Genomic DNA, 15320 nt, shown 5'->3' with positions numbered 1-15320 from the left:
CAAAAATGTAACAAACCTGTAGTCCACTAGGGGGCAGGTTGTTCCTATGAGACTGTGTGAAACTTTTCTTAACTTTATTTTGTGCTTTTGTGTTAAAAGACATTTAATTCTCTGTATTGTTATTTGTTTCCACGTTACGCATGGTTTGCTATTTTTTCAATAAAGAGAGAAAATGCTGCGAACAAAATGACAAAGGAAATGACATAAACAGGAAGGACGACGACTATTGAACCATGGGTACTTTTACACCCTCAGTTGGGACCATCAGGCAGCTTCTCACTCCTAAAACTGCGTATAAACAGTTGGATTTAAGAGGCAAACACAAACCACCAGACAAGGCCAAGTCCACACATTCAACAACCTGTAACTTAACAAGTTTTGGTTTCGTACGAAGCTTGTGATTAAATCATGGACTATCTGTAGAGGAGACGCTGCCTAGAAGTCGCGACTCGGGACAAAATGGCACATCTATAGTCTGAGCATGAAAACACAACTGTATGTGAGCACGCTGCCTTTTTCAGCATACATAGCTACATTTAACTTTAGATATCTATATTAAAGTTGAAGAAACAATTAGACAGTGCTTCAGTAATACAGCTACAGTAGGTGGCAGTGTGAGGTCTCCAGGTCGTTGCGACTCTTCAGTAAAGGAGAAGAAGAAGAGACCGTAAACAATCTTGAGGGGAGACCTGGTGACTGTCTGTTAGCATGATCGCTGTTATTAGCTTACACTCTCTGATCAGAAGGTGATTGTGAGATTTGATTGCACCCCTGATGACACCAAACTCCTGAGACAACATGGCCACACTGAGGAGGATCCACTCATGGTTACCGCTCCTGCAGCGACCCTGCACACAGAGCTGTCAGAGAGCAGCAGCCTGCAGCCTCCTCCACGGTCCTCCTGCAGTCAGCACCTTTAAGTTCCAGCGGCTGAGAGATGCGCCCACCCTGCAGTCCAGAGCGTTTTCACTCTCTGCATTCAGATTAAAGAGAATCGACGCCTTTGACGATGGACAGCAGGCTGTATTCACATCAGAGGAGGATGATGAGGATGAAGATTTCATCGAGGACAGTGAGGTGGAGGAGCTGTTCCAGCAGCAGGCCCCTGCAGACATCGCAGGGGGACAGCACAGGGTCTTCATCGTTCAGCCTGATGTGAAGTGGGGGAGCAGGAAGCAGCATCTGACCACCGGTAACAAGACCAGCATGTAGAAACGTGCGGGTGGATTATGTCAGATTATTATTATTTTACTCTATGATCTGCTCTCTGTGCAGCTGAGCTGATGATGGCTGAGGCTGTGGGGCTCGTGAACACTTTAGACCACTGGAGAGTGGTGGATAAGATCGTCCTCTCCACAAAGACACCAGAGAAGAAGAGGATATTTGGCAAAGGCAACTTCCAGCTTCTTACAGGTATTACCCTCTTTCAGTCTCCACCTGTGAATATATGCATTGAACCAGCAAGTTATGTCTAAGTATAACTCATCTGTGCCTTTACCCCCTCAGAGAAAATCAGACAAACAGCAGGAATCACTGCTGTGTTTGTGAATGTTGAGCGTCTGTCTCCGCTGTCTGAGGTGAGCATGTGTGAAAAGTGCCCTCTGTCTGTGTGTAGAGAGGTTTCATGCTCTGATGATTGTTTTTTCATCCATACAGAGGGAGTTTGAAGAAGCCTGGGGGGTTAAAGTCTTCGACAGATACTCAGTGGTCCTCCACATCTTCCGCTGCAACGCCAGAACTAAAGAGGCCAAATTACAGATCTCTCTGGCTGAGATTCCCTTGTTAAGGTGAATTTAGCTGTTTTAAATTTCTAATCATTTATATATTTTTACATTTAGAGACTTTCTTCTGTTATGGTGGGGTTTCAAAATATCTTAATTTTTTGTATTAATCTTTGGTATATCACCGTCAGATCTCGTTTAAAAAATGAAATCGCCAACATGGATCAGCAAGGTGGAGGATCGAGATACATCGGAGGCTCAGGTACTGTGGCTTCACTACACCTGAGTGGTAAACTGCAGCGTTCACACGTCTGCCTGCGTGGTAGTTCTTGAGCTGCGCAGGGCTGGAGCAGTATTCAGCTTGTTGATTGGTCCTCACAGGTGAGACACTGTACGAGGTCCAGCAGAGGCTGTTGAAGGAGCGCGAGATCAAGATTCGCTTTGGCGCTGGAAAAACTGCGGAAGAAGAGGCACCTGCTGCGATGTCAGCGCAGACACAAAGAGTTCCCTGTCATCTCTGTGCTGGGATACACAAACTGTGGTGAGAGGCTGGAAACACGCGACACCAGGTCAAGCCTAACAGTGCTGGCACATTGTTTTGATATTGTTCAATATTCATGTCGGTTCAATACTGTCTGCTCAGGTAAAACAACTCTGATCAAAGCACTGACTGGTGACAGCGGCCTCCAGCCCAGAAACCAGCTTTTCGCCACTCTGGATGTCACCGTCCACGCCGGCCTGCTGCCCAGTCGCATGACTGTTCTGTACGTGGACACCATCGGCTTCCTGTCCCAGCTGCCCCACCAAGCTCATTGACTCCTTCTCTGCCACGCTGGAAGACATCAAACACTCTGTATGTACCTGATGCTCATTTCAAGGGTGCGTGTGATGAAATGTGGTGTGTTTTGGTCACAGAATATCTCAAAGTATCTTTCAGAGTAGAGTTTGTTGACTCAGCACTCCTCTTTCTTCTAGGATCTGCTGATTCACGTCCGAGACATCAGTCATCCAGAGACAGTGAATCAGAAGGTGAACGTCCTGAATGTCCTCAAGAACCTGGAAATCCCTGACAGGCTGATGAGCTCCATGATAGAAGTCCACAATAAAACTGACCTGGTTGATAAGTAAGAACAAAAATCCTGCTGCACCTGCAAGTTTTCAACATGGATTTTAAGACTTATGAAGATCTTTTAAAATCTCTTTTAAAGTGGAAAATATTTTACCCCCAGGGTAAAAAAAAAAAACTGAATTGAAAATATAGGCATCTGTTGTCCAGCCTATAAGATGTTGGTCAATTATATGACACATTGAATTTCTCAAGGCAAGAGACCACAAATTTGAAACACACAGTATGGATTTTTCTGCTGCTAGGTGTCTCTCAATCAAAACAATAACAAAAGACAGTTTGTTGACATTAGCATGGGATCATGGGAGTTGTTGTTTTCACCACCACTGCTGTTTACTGCTGGTTTGGACTCTTTCAGTGTCAGTTGTTCAGGAGGTTTTTACAGCAAAGCTCTCCACCTCTCCAAAACACACTACACACACTAAAGCAGGTTCATGTTAAAAAGCAGCAACCTGAGCTGCTGCTAACATTAGCTCAGCTTGCTTTTCTGATCTGATTTATGATTCAGATGTCTAATGATTTAAGTCCTTCAGTCACTTATGTAGTTAAAAACATCCAAGATTTTAAAAAAAGAAAAAGAAAAAAAAAGCATATCATAAAAATGTGGCTTAAAACTGGATTAAAAGTTGCTTTGACGCTCAAAGGCGATGGGACACCATCAACAGGTGACCAAATCAAACAGACTGTTACCTTAGTTAAAATTAGGATTTCACTAAGTTAGAAAAATGCAAGCAACATTTGGGATAATGTAAGTACACACAACATATATAACATAGGTCTCATCATTTTTAGACATTTTAATGCAGGAAAGTTACATATTATATATTTGACTTAAGCAACTGAATGTAGGACAGATAATACCATATTTATCTGCACTCAAAACCATTAAGAAATTCATTCATTCATCATTTTACTGACCTACTGTTTTATGTAGATGGGATTTAGCTAGTTCTTGTTTGAGTCTTTGATAGAAAAACGTTTCGTCCGTTTTCCCTCTCAGCTATCAATCTGCAGAGCCCAACGCACTGCCCATATCTGCCCTGGAAGAGCGAGGACTGGACGAGCTGAAGAAAGTGGTGGAAGGAGAGATTGTAAACTCTACTGGAAAACACATTTTAGATCTCAAAGTCAACCTCAGCACTCCTCAGTTAAGGTGAGGTCTGTTTTCTCTTTGTGTTTCTATGTTGTAAAATAACCAAAGCATCCACTGTAAACGTGCATCTTCATCCACAGTTGGCTGTACAAAGAGGCCACCGTTCAGGACGTGCAGGTGGATGCAGACGACGGCTCAGCTGTCGTCAAGGTCATCATCAGCACCGCTGCTTATGGACGCTACAAGAAACTGTTCACAGGCAGATAGTAAGGAGGGGAGCGATCCTTCCTCCTTCAGGACTGCAGCTCCAAATGAATTACTGTACCATAAAGGGCTTTAAAAAAACAACTGTATGTGTTGTACAGTATATTAAAATACTTGAAAATACAATTTTGTAAAAGAATGACATTCATTCTTGTAAACATGTTGCACATTAGAGCTGTAGATTCAAAACATACAGAATGTCCTGGGATTAAAACACAACTTAAATGAGTGTAGGAAATGCAGAAACGTCCAGTTAAAAATCTAAGTGTGGACAAAAGTGCATAGAAATGGACTGAAATACAGAAAAGAGAAAATGAGGTATACAGTAGCTAATTTGGCATCAGCCCTTGTGGAATAAAATCACAGCTTATAATGTTTTTTTATCTGACTGGCATTTTTCCGTATAAGTTTTTGGTTCAGTGCGATGACCAGAGAGCAGAGCGGAAGCGGCCCCACAAAGTCTCCTGCGATGATGTTGAGGCTCCTGGGGTCCGACCCAGGGGTCTGCTCCTCCAGCCAGTTCTTCAAACACTCCCAGTTACTGAAAGTCAGCGTCCGCAGGGATTGCTTTGGGTTTGTGGTGATGTAATACCTATCAGCTGTCAGGTTCAGGCCGGCGACGAAGAAGCCCTCTGGGGGAAGAAACAAAACAAAACCAAAAAAACAGAATAATAACTAGTATGTTTGCGTATTCTACCCTCTGAGTGTTAGTTAAACTCACCTGGTCGCCCCAGGTCTTTGTTCCAGTCCAGGTGACTGATCACTCCTTCTGCTGTGTGCTGGTTGGCCCACCAGTACGGGATGTCAGGCCACAGCTCCCGATGTCTCGCTGCAGTCTGGGACTCATAGGACAGGACGACCTGGTAACCAGATGCCCACAGACTCCGCAAGGTCAGGGCTGATTCCTGTGAAGGGAAGGTTAGACGTGTTAAAGCACGGTGCTGTTTTTATACCTGACATCAGCTGTACGAGGAGGAAACTGACCTTCCTGGGGCAGAGTTTTGAGCCAAACAGCTTCTTCAGGGAGTAAATGAAAGATTCGTGGCATCTGTCGTCCATTCCCTCAAAATGGCTGCAGGCGAGGATAACAATCTCCTTAGGATGAGACTCCAGCCAGGTGGCCACAGACAACAGCGTTTCCTTCGGAGGAGGAAACCATAAATTTACCATATTTACCATAAACATAAACATCCTATGAAAGCTCAAACTGAAGCATTACTTTTCTTAAACTCACCAAAACTGTTAAATGTGTGTAAATGACGTGTGTGAAATACAGGTCACTGGATGGATCGTTGGGTTTGTGTGCAATGCGGAGATCAAAAAATCGAATCCCCATCGAAAGCTGCTCCTCGATGCTTTTATCCTGAGGACGAGAGTGATTCAATATTATCACTGTAATTCCACAATACATATGTAACAGTGAATCATATGACTGTGTAGTATGAATGGGATTGCTTACAGTAATGAACCAACAGAAAATGATCGCCCAACTCTGCAGTTCCCCTCAGCTCTACAGAGCGTTTTAGGATCTTTCAGCTCAGTGTTTTGGTCTAACGGTTGCAGATTTAATGTTTTGGTTCACTGTCACCGCTCTCATCAACCTTGTTTTTAGCTACAGTAGGCAGCTGTTTCCAGTGAAAAAGCACTCCAGCTCAAACAGTAGAGTTAGTGTCAGAGTTTTGACCATAGGGAAAGCCTTAAGCAGCTGAAGAACCAGTGTGGTTAAAGTAAGAGAATACATTCACTATATATAGATTTATCAATATTTTTCACAAGAGTTGGAGATGACTAAACAAAGAGTGAGTATTGGATTTACCCTTGTCGGTTTAACAAATATGACTAGTTAAATGCTAATGTTTCTCTGTGCCTGCAACTAAGCAGCTGTTTGCTGCCTGGTTTGTATCATGCTAAAAAGCGATGATATGTGACCGTTGTGTTCACAGTTGGTTTCCGCTGGACTCAAGTGGCCAAATGGTGCATTTAAATTTCTGTGAAATCTTCTATTGATAGCTTATCCAGTTAGCTGGTTCCTTGTTTTATGACTAATTTAATTTAGAGTTTTTGAAAAATTCAGTCACCATTACTACACAATAACTATATAATGGTTCAAATATTAACTACATCAGTAAAAAGATTCAGTTTTGTCCAAGTCATATGTACAAGACATTAGGAATAAGTCACGTGGTTGAATTAAGGATGAAATCATTGGTCTTTAAATGGCTCACACACCATCATAGGTGTTATTCTGTGTGAATACACCTGCTGCTCAGGGAGATGTTGCACAGAGCTTATATAAGGTCACCAAACTTGTTCTTGTATCAATGGGCCTTTTTACAACAGAGCAGCAATAACGTGACTGGGCTCCACTCTCACAATAGCTTCTTTTCACAGTTAACACTTAGATTTTCATAGTAGGCAAATCATAAGTGACACTACAATAGATATACAACTGGATAACCTACACTGAGCCAACTGGACACTCCACCACTCACATAATCACCCACATTACATGTTCTGTACAATCAGCACACGTAGTCTGACTGGTTTCCGTACACATTCAGTACCGTATACATACCTGTGTGGTGGCCCATTTAAAAATGGCAGGTCTTGTAAAGCAGAAGAAAAGTCTGTCTAGGAGCCGGAAAAAGTCTGACTCAGACCTGACCAGGGGGGAGTTAATGTCCAGGCAGTAACTCATGGCATCATGGCTTCCTGCAGGAACAGGTGTGACTGAATACATTAAAGATTTAAAAGTTCCTCATACCAACTCTGAGCTGGGGAGGACTGGGTCTACTATCTTAATCTTCAAAGCAAATTAAAGTGAGAAACACTCATTTCTCTTTACTTTAAACAATCACAAAGTTCTACTTTGTAATAATATCTGATTGTTTTAGTTAGTGTGTCTTTGTGAGGATGATCTCAAGGAAGTTTAATCGAAAGCAACTCAGTTGGACCAGTCCCAGCCTGGTCAGATGCCAACACGAACTGATGAAGCCTCTTGGATGAGAGGTGAAACTTCTTCCTAGACTACAACTAAGTCCAGTTGCTTTCGATTAAACTTCCTTGAGATAACTATGACCTGGATGAATGAGAATATTCACAGACTTGTGAGGATGATCGTTTTGTGTGCCTGACTTATCTTGTTGTAAATTTGCATGCATGTAGCTACTGAGTCATCAGTTCCTTATTGTGGAGGAGTCCTTGTGAATTTTTGAATAACTAAAGCACAGCTTCAGTAATGTGATAAATCAGTACAGGAGATAATATCAACATGAAAACATGACGACACGACTGTCCACAGGACTATTATTCTGCAGGCAGTGAACAGAGCAGGAGAAACCGTGTTAACTGTACCAGGTATGGCCAGGTCTGTCAGAGGAATGTCCCACAGCTCCTCGGGTAACGCTGCCATCCAGTCCTGACAGCTGAGATCCATGTCGCTCAGTCAGTCACCGTCAGACCTGCAGGAGACTCAGCACTCACTAAAACCAGCTCTGATCTACAGATGTGAGCGGCCTGTTGAGGCTCGTCATCATATGATCGGTTCTTTTCCTTCACATAACTCTCGTAAAGTGATCGACCACAGGAGGAGGAGGGAGATCACTCACATTTCCTGATTCCTCTGTGGCTTTCAGTGACCCAGCTAACGCTTCACTGTCACAAGTGAAGCCCGTCAGTCAATACGGGAGTGCACTTTACGTAAAACTACTTGTACTTCTATGTAAAATGTCTTTAAACACATTATCTACACTTCACTACACTTCACCCTGGCGAACAAACTCTTTATCAAACATGTCCTGTGACGTAGCAACACATGGAGGAGGAGCAAATATCAAAAAAACAAAAAACAAAAAAAAACCCCCCCACCAGAAACAGAAACAAAAAACTTATGTTAAAAAACAACATATAAATAAATAAAAACAAGTAATTACATAGAAAAAGATTCAATTGTATTTGATTTTATTTGTATTCTATTTTCATTGTATTTTATTTTTCATTTTTTGAAATTGCTTGTACAACCATTTTTCTATTTCAGGTCAATTGTTTATTTGATCTGACTGCAGCAAAATATTTTGTTGATGTGGGACAGTTTAGTCAACATGATGTTGTCAGACTGTTATCTTCATGTGATTTTATTGACTCTAGAAAATCTATGAAAAATGTGCTATAGGTCTCCTGTATCACCTGTTGTTTCTGTTGTACAAAGGAAACTGTTATCAGTGATACAGATACCTCCCTCTGTTGTAAAACTGAATTGCCTATTTTCAATCTACCTGTTTTTTTGGAACATTACATTTCAAATGTTTTATCTGATTTTATTTTGGATGAACGTTAGTACTGTGTTTAAAAGTTGTTGTCAGGTTCATTTACGCCTCCCTGCATCATAAAAACAAAGACAACCTTTTTTACAGTAGATCTCTTAAATATATCAGTCAGCCATCACCTAATATACTGGATGTAGAAAAACAACAAAACAAAGAAGCAGAATACAGCAAAGTCCCTGATTTTATAAGTACAGTGAATAAAAAAGCATTATCATGGAAATTCAAAACTACACCTGAATTCTATACCTGTAATAATTTGATTCATATGTGAACACATGGATGCTGGACCATGCTACTGAAGTAGACGCTCTTGGTGGTTAGTCATAATTACTGATTATTCAAAATGATACATTTAGAGATAACTGTCCAGCTGACAAAGGAGGTTCTGTCTGTCTTTGTTCATGACACTGGAAACAACAGTGAGCCTGGGAAAGCTCCTGTTACTCTGTCGCTCAGACCTTGTTTAATTTTTAGTGAGGCACATTGACTTTAAATTATAGAGAGGATGTTTACATTAACCCCTGGATAAAACAGACACTGTACATTTTGAGATAAACTGTATGATAGCATATGATAGAAAACACATGCACTTTTAAAATGTGTCCTATCTATTTTCATTGTATTTACAAAGGGAAATATGTCATGGCTTTTACCATAAACTCATCTAAGTAATAACAGAACATGAATTAACCATATTGGTTAATATTGGTGCGTTTGAAAAAACAGGAAGTTATAGATCTTTTGACACAAAGCTGAACACCATCACGCAGCTGGTAAACTCTACCCATTATTCACCGAACTTAACCCAGAACAGAAGCTCACACACACAATGTCATACAAGCTATTGTGAGGGAGCTGAAAAGCATTGAGAGGGAACGTATACTGCGGGGGAACACAAAAGCTCAGGCGCCATAGTTTGACATTCCCTGCAGCTACAAACACCAAAGACACGGCCTCTTCTTTTGTGTAAATGTAACAAATGCCTGAGTGAGAAGAGACTGTGACGGTAAAAGGAAACTTTGATTTGTCTGTCTGAACGTGAGTGAGTGAATAAGGTGAGATCATCAACTTAAAAATGCTCATGTTTATTTGAAAAGCTTTTCTCCACAGGCACAGTGGTGCAGCATTATTTTAAATAAAGGCCGAACCTGTTGGCTAAAGTCAATTATAAGTAGAACAGTCAAAGTTGGGTTCATGCAATTAACTCTTCCATGCATTTTGCATAAGTTTCATGGCTTCTCTACATTCTCTATGGATACATACAGGTATTGTATTGTAGGTGATACAGTGTAACTGCTTCTTAAACTTGCTGCCCACATGTCATATTTATAAAAGTTGATGTCCTACATTACAGTCGTATGTGCTCTTTGAATACATTGTGCTTACTCATCTAAAATGCCTACATTAAGGTGAGATTAGTAGTATCATTATTGCTTTGGCCACTGTAAGATAAAACTGACCACCTTGCTGACTCGTGAAATCTGATAACAGTGCATTGCATGAATAGTTGACTGAATGTAAACAAACAAATGCAGGTCAAAATACCAAACGTCTGTTTCCAAGCAGCTTTAAGACTGAAATATACATTTCACTGCCTTCAGTAAGTGCATTTAAATGAATAATTCAAGTACTTGAGTATCTTTTTTTATCGCTCTTAATAAAACAAGCTTGTGTGTATTTCATGCTGTGATTCACATTTTTTTTTTGTAGGATAATGCGTACTGGTGAAAAGTCATGAGGACCATTTCAGTAGTTTCTCATTCAGTCTAACAACAGTTGGTATGAAGTGGCTCTCTGTGATAAAATCTCCAGCAATGATGTTGAGAGAGCCAACTCTGGAGCCGGGAGTCTGCTCTTTGACCCAGCTGAGCAGAGTCGGATACGTGGACATCACCAAGTCCTTCAGGGACTCTGTCGGGTGTGTGCATATGTATTTCAGGTCCTCGGTCAAATTAATTCCTGTGACGAAGAAACCTCCTGAAACACAAAATGCACACGCAATTGTATGAGTGGTACGGGACAGTCAAGAGACAAATCATGAATTCTGTGCCCAGCCTGTGTGTTAAAATCAACAGTGGATTACCTGGTCTGCCATGTTGCTTCCTGTGTTCAAACTCCTCGATAAGAGCCTCAGCTTTGCATTTATTGGCCCACCAGTAAGGAATATGAGGCCACAGGTCGCTGTGACAGCTGGCAATGTTGTGTTCATAGGAAACAATCACTTGGTAGCCTACAGCCCACAGGCGTCGAAGAGTTAACGCTTCCTGAAATCAACAGAATAACAGGCCTTAGTTTCATATACTGGGAAGTTTTTTAAATGTTATTTAAAGTACAGACATTATTCTATATTTTTCGTATTGTCAACAAATCCCATGAAAAGACCAAAACCAAGAACGTGTTAATCCGCCTCTCAGTACTTTGACTTCCTGAACCTGTCAGGCTCAACCTTTGGTTCCTACTGAAGATGTTAATCTTTAAAAATGAGTCACAAATATATATTTACCTAAATTTCAACAGTGGGGCGCTGTAGTTTCTACTAAAAGTTACTCTGACAGGAGTAAATAGTGCATTTGTTAGGAACTAGTTTGCTCTGTGGATTAATCCACATTTAGTACACAACCCTTGTGAGGACAAGGTATATAAACTACAGTACTCAGAGGAACATGACATTCAGTTTGATTCACTGATATGTTCTTAATAGTTTTTGGATAACGATGGAGATCTACAGCACAGACGAATAAGCTAAACCAGGTTTTGTCCACACAGGTAGCACCTGTTAATGGGATTAATTCATTGTTGGTCTTTTCATAGGATTTGTTGAAAAAAAAAAAAAAAGAATATTGCCAATGTTATTCTTTAAGTCCTTCTATGAAACTGGAGTAGGAGTTGTACCATTTTGGGACAGAGTTTGGAGGTGAATACGTTGCGTATGGTGGTGAGCAGCAGCATGTGGAGCTCCTGGCTCAGGCCGAGGAAGTGACTGAAGGAGAGAATGACCACCTCTTTGGGATGAGCGTCCAGCCACTCTCTTATCTCCATTAGGACAGTCTGTCGGGAAAACACAAGGTACCATTTAGTCTGCTTTTACAGCAGGACTCCATCTGTTAATACACAATTGACAGCCTTGTCTAATAGTTTAATAGCACACATGGAACGCTGCCAGGATCTGTTGTTTTGGAGGGACGTGATTTTTCGCATTCACACATTAGTCTACTACATGGTGGAATTTGTCAAAGCTGCTCTGGATAGAGGAGATTTGCTCCACTGGATAGCAAAGGTGAGTGAAGGGCGTTCTAATTTGTCATACAAGCTGCTTGAAAGGTTTTAAAACTTAGTCTGCAGCCCAAGTGGCTTATGGACATATTAAGTATAAAAATACTTTATATATTTGCTGTCTGATTTAGTCCCTATGTGCCACTGTACTGTCACAGATAAGGGTTTATGTCATGGCTTCATCACACTGCTACATGTAAGAATGCAAAGAAAAACCTTTCACATGTCTCCATGGACAGATGTTGTTTTTGTTCTTGCTAGACCCATGAGCATCTAACACACACATGATCTTACACTAGATAGATGAGGTAAGATAATCATTTATCCAGTGCCACTACGGGGAAATGCACACTAAAAACTGTGTTTAGCTCCTTATGAAAATATCACAGAAAACCGCAGGATAATGAGAAATGTGATTAAGAACAAGAATCTAAATAAAAGCTCTGTGCTTCCCCTGCACTAATACTAAATTAAAAATGTCCAAAATTATAACCATAATGTTGATTGTAGAGCGATTCTTTTGGACACAGAGATGATAAAACCTTCATAAGCAATCAAAATAAAGTGCTGATAAGCAAGAGAGGATTTAGTAGTCTCCTGAGCGTGAATGTATTGTCGTTTTTTATGGTATTTGTTATAGATGCAGATGAGCCTTTTTACAAGAGCATAAAATTCATTGTGGTGACATCTTGTAAATGCTTGTGTGTGCGCATGTCATTACTGTACCTCCACAGTGAGTGTGGTGTAAACACCGTGGTAGAAATAAAGATCAGTGGAGCTGTCATTGGGCCTGTGTGCAATTCTCAGGTCACAGTATCTGACTCCGCAGTCCAGCTGCTGCTTTATAGTATACTCCTGCAAGACACAGGACACAGGGGTTAATTATAGGAGATCCATCTTAAAATGTATTAGCCATCAACACTGAGTAACGAACTAGCTGGCATGTCTTCCTCTGTGATTTATTACCTGGGTTATTGCCCACTTGTACACAAAGGGACGAATGAGCGGCTTCATGTATTTGTCCAGCTTTTGAAGCATGTCTGGTTGGGTGAGGTCAACGGGGGATCTGTCATTCATATCCAGACAGTAGGTTATTGCATTGTGGCTGCCTAATTGGAGGAGAGATAACACACATCAGCACCATCAGACACATGAATGGTTCGTGTAGTGTGTATCTGTGGTGATACTGAGAGCTCAAAGTGCTGCACCTAAAGAGAACACACGCAAATACTCAACAAAACACAATCAAATGAGGAGAGCATCTTCACCAATTTCACAACACACACTCATCACTAATTTGCATGTGTTTTCCTCAGTGGCAGTTCATTGGGATCTCTGGGTCACCTTAAACAGCAGCTACACAGTCTTACATTGTGTAAGGAGTTGTGGATACACTGAAACCACCCACACACCACACATATTTCCACTAATATCATCCAGTTAACAATCATCAACATCAACACTGTAGCGTGTGCTGTTCTGTGGCTGCCTACCTGGGATGGCCAGGTGGTACAGGGGGGTGTCCCACAGAGCACATGGCAAGTGAGACATCCAGCTCTCCATGGGTAGTTCTCCCAGGCTCAGCTCACCCAGGTGGGACACCACCACAGAGGACATACTGAGCTCCAGCGTCTATACAGAGTCAGACAGGATATATTTAATGGCTTCTTTAAGTGAGATAATGAGATGATGTTTTCCATGTCTGGATGATGTTATTATGTTAAATTGTAGATACACAGGCAGCTACATCCTGGTTTGTTTAGGGGGGGTATCTGGATAAACACTGTACAGAAACTTCTACATCGTGTTCAGTGTCTGACACAGGAATGTGAGAGGTGTCGTCCTGTTTATCTCACACTTACTTGATCGAAGTGCAGCTGCTGTTTCCTCCAGTCGCTGAACCAGCGAAACCGGACAAACCACGGAAGACGCCAAACACGATGAGTGAAATTAAAGGCGTGCGCCAGAGGAAGCCGTCCATTCCCACACAGAAAATGTCATGGCTGTACATAAAACATGTATGATGTGATCCCGAGATAGAAGCGTGGCCGTGTCTCCCTCCTCAGCAGCTCAGTCTGGTTACCTTTTACACCTGCATAGCCCGGGATGGCGAGGACGGCGGGCCCGGCGCATTTTAGTTTCGATCAGCGATTATCCATAACGCTCAAATATCCACGTCTGATGTGCCGGCTGCTCCAGTAACATGAGCACTGAGTGAGTCTCTCAGTTAGTACGCCGGGTGTCTGTCGGTCCCCTGAGGTGCAGCGGCAGTATGTGCAGGGAGGGCGGCACCGCGCCTGCTGCTGACAGATCAGCAGATGCAGAGCAGCTCTTCTCTTAAAGAGCCCACTGTGATAACGCGAGGAGGGGATGGTGATGGTGACAGAGGGCCCCGAGGTGCTGCTGCTGCTGGTCCGCTCTCTGTGGCCGGAAACCCCCGGACAGACTGCACCTCTGCTCAAATCCTCACAAGTGATGTCACAGCAGGTGTTTCCCACCCGTCGTTGATAGTAAAACACCTGGTGATACGTCACCAAAGGGGCGTGGCCAGAGGTAACTCCAACATGCTTAAACATGCTTTAAGGAGAGCATTACCAGTCATCAGGTCAAAATGTCAGTCTGTCCATTAGTCTCTGCTGTTCTTTGTGTTTATTACTACTTACAGAGTGTTAGCATGTTAACATGCTAAATTAAGATTGTGAACATATTAGACAGTGTGCCTGCTAGCTGAGCATAAAATGTTTAAACTCTACTTTTTTACATCCATGTTAGCTGACTTACAGTCATCTTCCTTTGTTGACCCTCTTTGTCCTTACCATCAATGACAGTCTATCAGTGGAGCAGCAGGAAGCTGGTGGCAGTAAAGTGTATCTCATCACAGTCATGCATGTGCACCATAGAAACCAAACAGGAGCCCTCTTGTGAAAACATTACTCCATAGTCTGACTAGTGGTCAAAAACTCCACAGGCTGCCTTTAAAAGACAAATTTTAATAAACCAACTGCACTTATTTCTGCAAATAACAGCTATATTCAGACGTTGTCACATTTGTTCCTCATATAACTACAACTGCCTTTTATCTTAAAGGTGTCATTGTACAAGAGGTTGACCTCTGTACTAAAGTGGGCTTCCCAAGAGGAAATTGATTAAGTTGACTGTTTGTCTGTGATAATTTGGTTGGTCAGGTCTTGCTCAGCTTCTTCAGTGGGTCAATAAACCCTGAAACAGCACTAACCAGTTTGGTGAAGCAAACTAAACAAACAGCTCCAGCACTGCTGACTTTAGATCAGACCACAACGGAGTTTCCCCTTCCCCTGTAACATGTCTTTTTCACACTGCTTCATTAGTGGAAGTACAAGTGTAACTTAAAAGATTATTAATAGCTGTATATCATTAGGTTTCAGCACTCACAGTGTCCTGGTGTTACACATGCTGGCACGTTGACTCACCAAAACTGAACAGATTAACAAATGTCCTTAGGTATGCTGTGAAAAGGCCTTCACATATATACTAAATAT

The 15320-nt window shown here is 41.9% G+C and overlaps 3 protein-coding genes across 3 annotated transcripts; 1 reads left to right on the top strand and 2 right to left on the bottom strand.

The window, feature by feature from the left end:
• The first annotated feature begins 17 nt into the window (after positions 1 to 17).
• Positions 18 to 4330, top strand: gtpbp6 (GTP binding protein 6 (putative)). The gene is given in 12 exon segments (XM_018669871.2): positions 18 to 1192; positions 1276 to 1413; positions 1507 to 1577; positions 1657 to 1787; positions 1913 to 1983; positions 2103 to 2161; positions 2163 to 2262; positions 2365 to 2525; positions 2527 to 2574; positions 2697 to 2845; positions 3848 to 4000; positions 4081 to 4330. Coding segments are annotated over 12 exon segments (1602 nt in total). The 5' UTR covers positions 18 to 798; the 3' UTR covers positions 4208 to 4330.
• Positions 3630 to 8023, bottom strand: si:dkey-66a8.7 (PI-PLC X domain-containing protein 1). Its single transcript, XM_018669872.2, has 6 exons — positions 7559 to 8023; positions 6780 to 6916; positions 5439 to 5567; positions 5189 to 5344; positions 4926 to 5109; positions 3630 to 4836 (listed from the first exon to the last, which is right to left on the bottom strand). Exons 1-6 carry the CDS (start codon positions 7638 to 7640, stop codon positions 4565 to 4567), a joined length of 960 nt encoding a protein of 319 aa, XP_018525388.1. The 5' UTR covers positions 7641 to 8023; the 3' UTR covers positions 3630 to 4564.
• A 1575-nt stretch (positions 8024 to 9598) lies between these two features.
• Positions 9599 to 15250, bottom strand: plcxd1 (phosphatidylinositol-specific phospholipase C, X domain containing 1). The gene is made up of 7 exons (XM_018669870.2): positions 13665 to 15250; positions 13296 to 13434; positions 12769 to 12911; positions 12529 to 12657; positions 11422 to 11577; positions 10613 to 10793; positions 9599 to 10506 (listed from the first exon to the last, which is right to left on the bottom strand). Exons 2-7 carry the CDS (start codon positions 13417 to 13419, stop codon positions 10262 to 10264), a joined length of 978 nt encoding a protein of 325 aa, XP_018525386.1. The 5' UTR covers positions 13420 to 13434; positions 13665 to 15250; the 3' UTR covers positions 9599 to 10261.
• Between the last annotated feature and the right edge of the window lie 70 nt (positions 15251 to 15320).

Source organism: Lates calcarifer, linkage group LG17 (assembly GCF_001640805.2).
Source record: "Lates calcarifer isolate ASB-BC8 linkage group LG17, TLL_Latcal_v3, whole genome shotgun sequence".
In the NCBI taxonomy this organism is placed as follows: Eukaryota; Metazoa; Chordata; class Actinopteri; family Centropomidae; genus Lates; species Lates calcarifer.
This window is presented reverse-complemented; position numbering and strand designations above follow the sequence as displayed.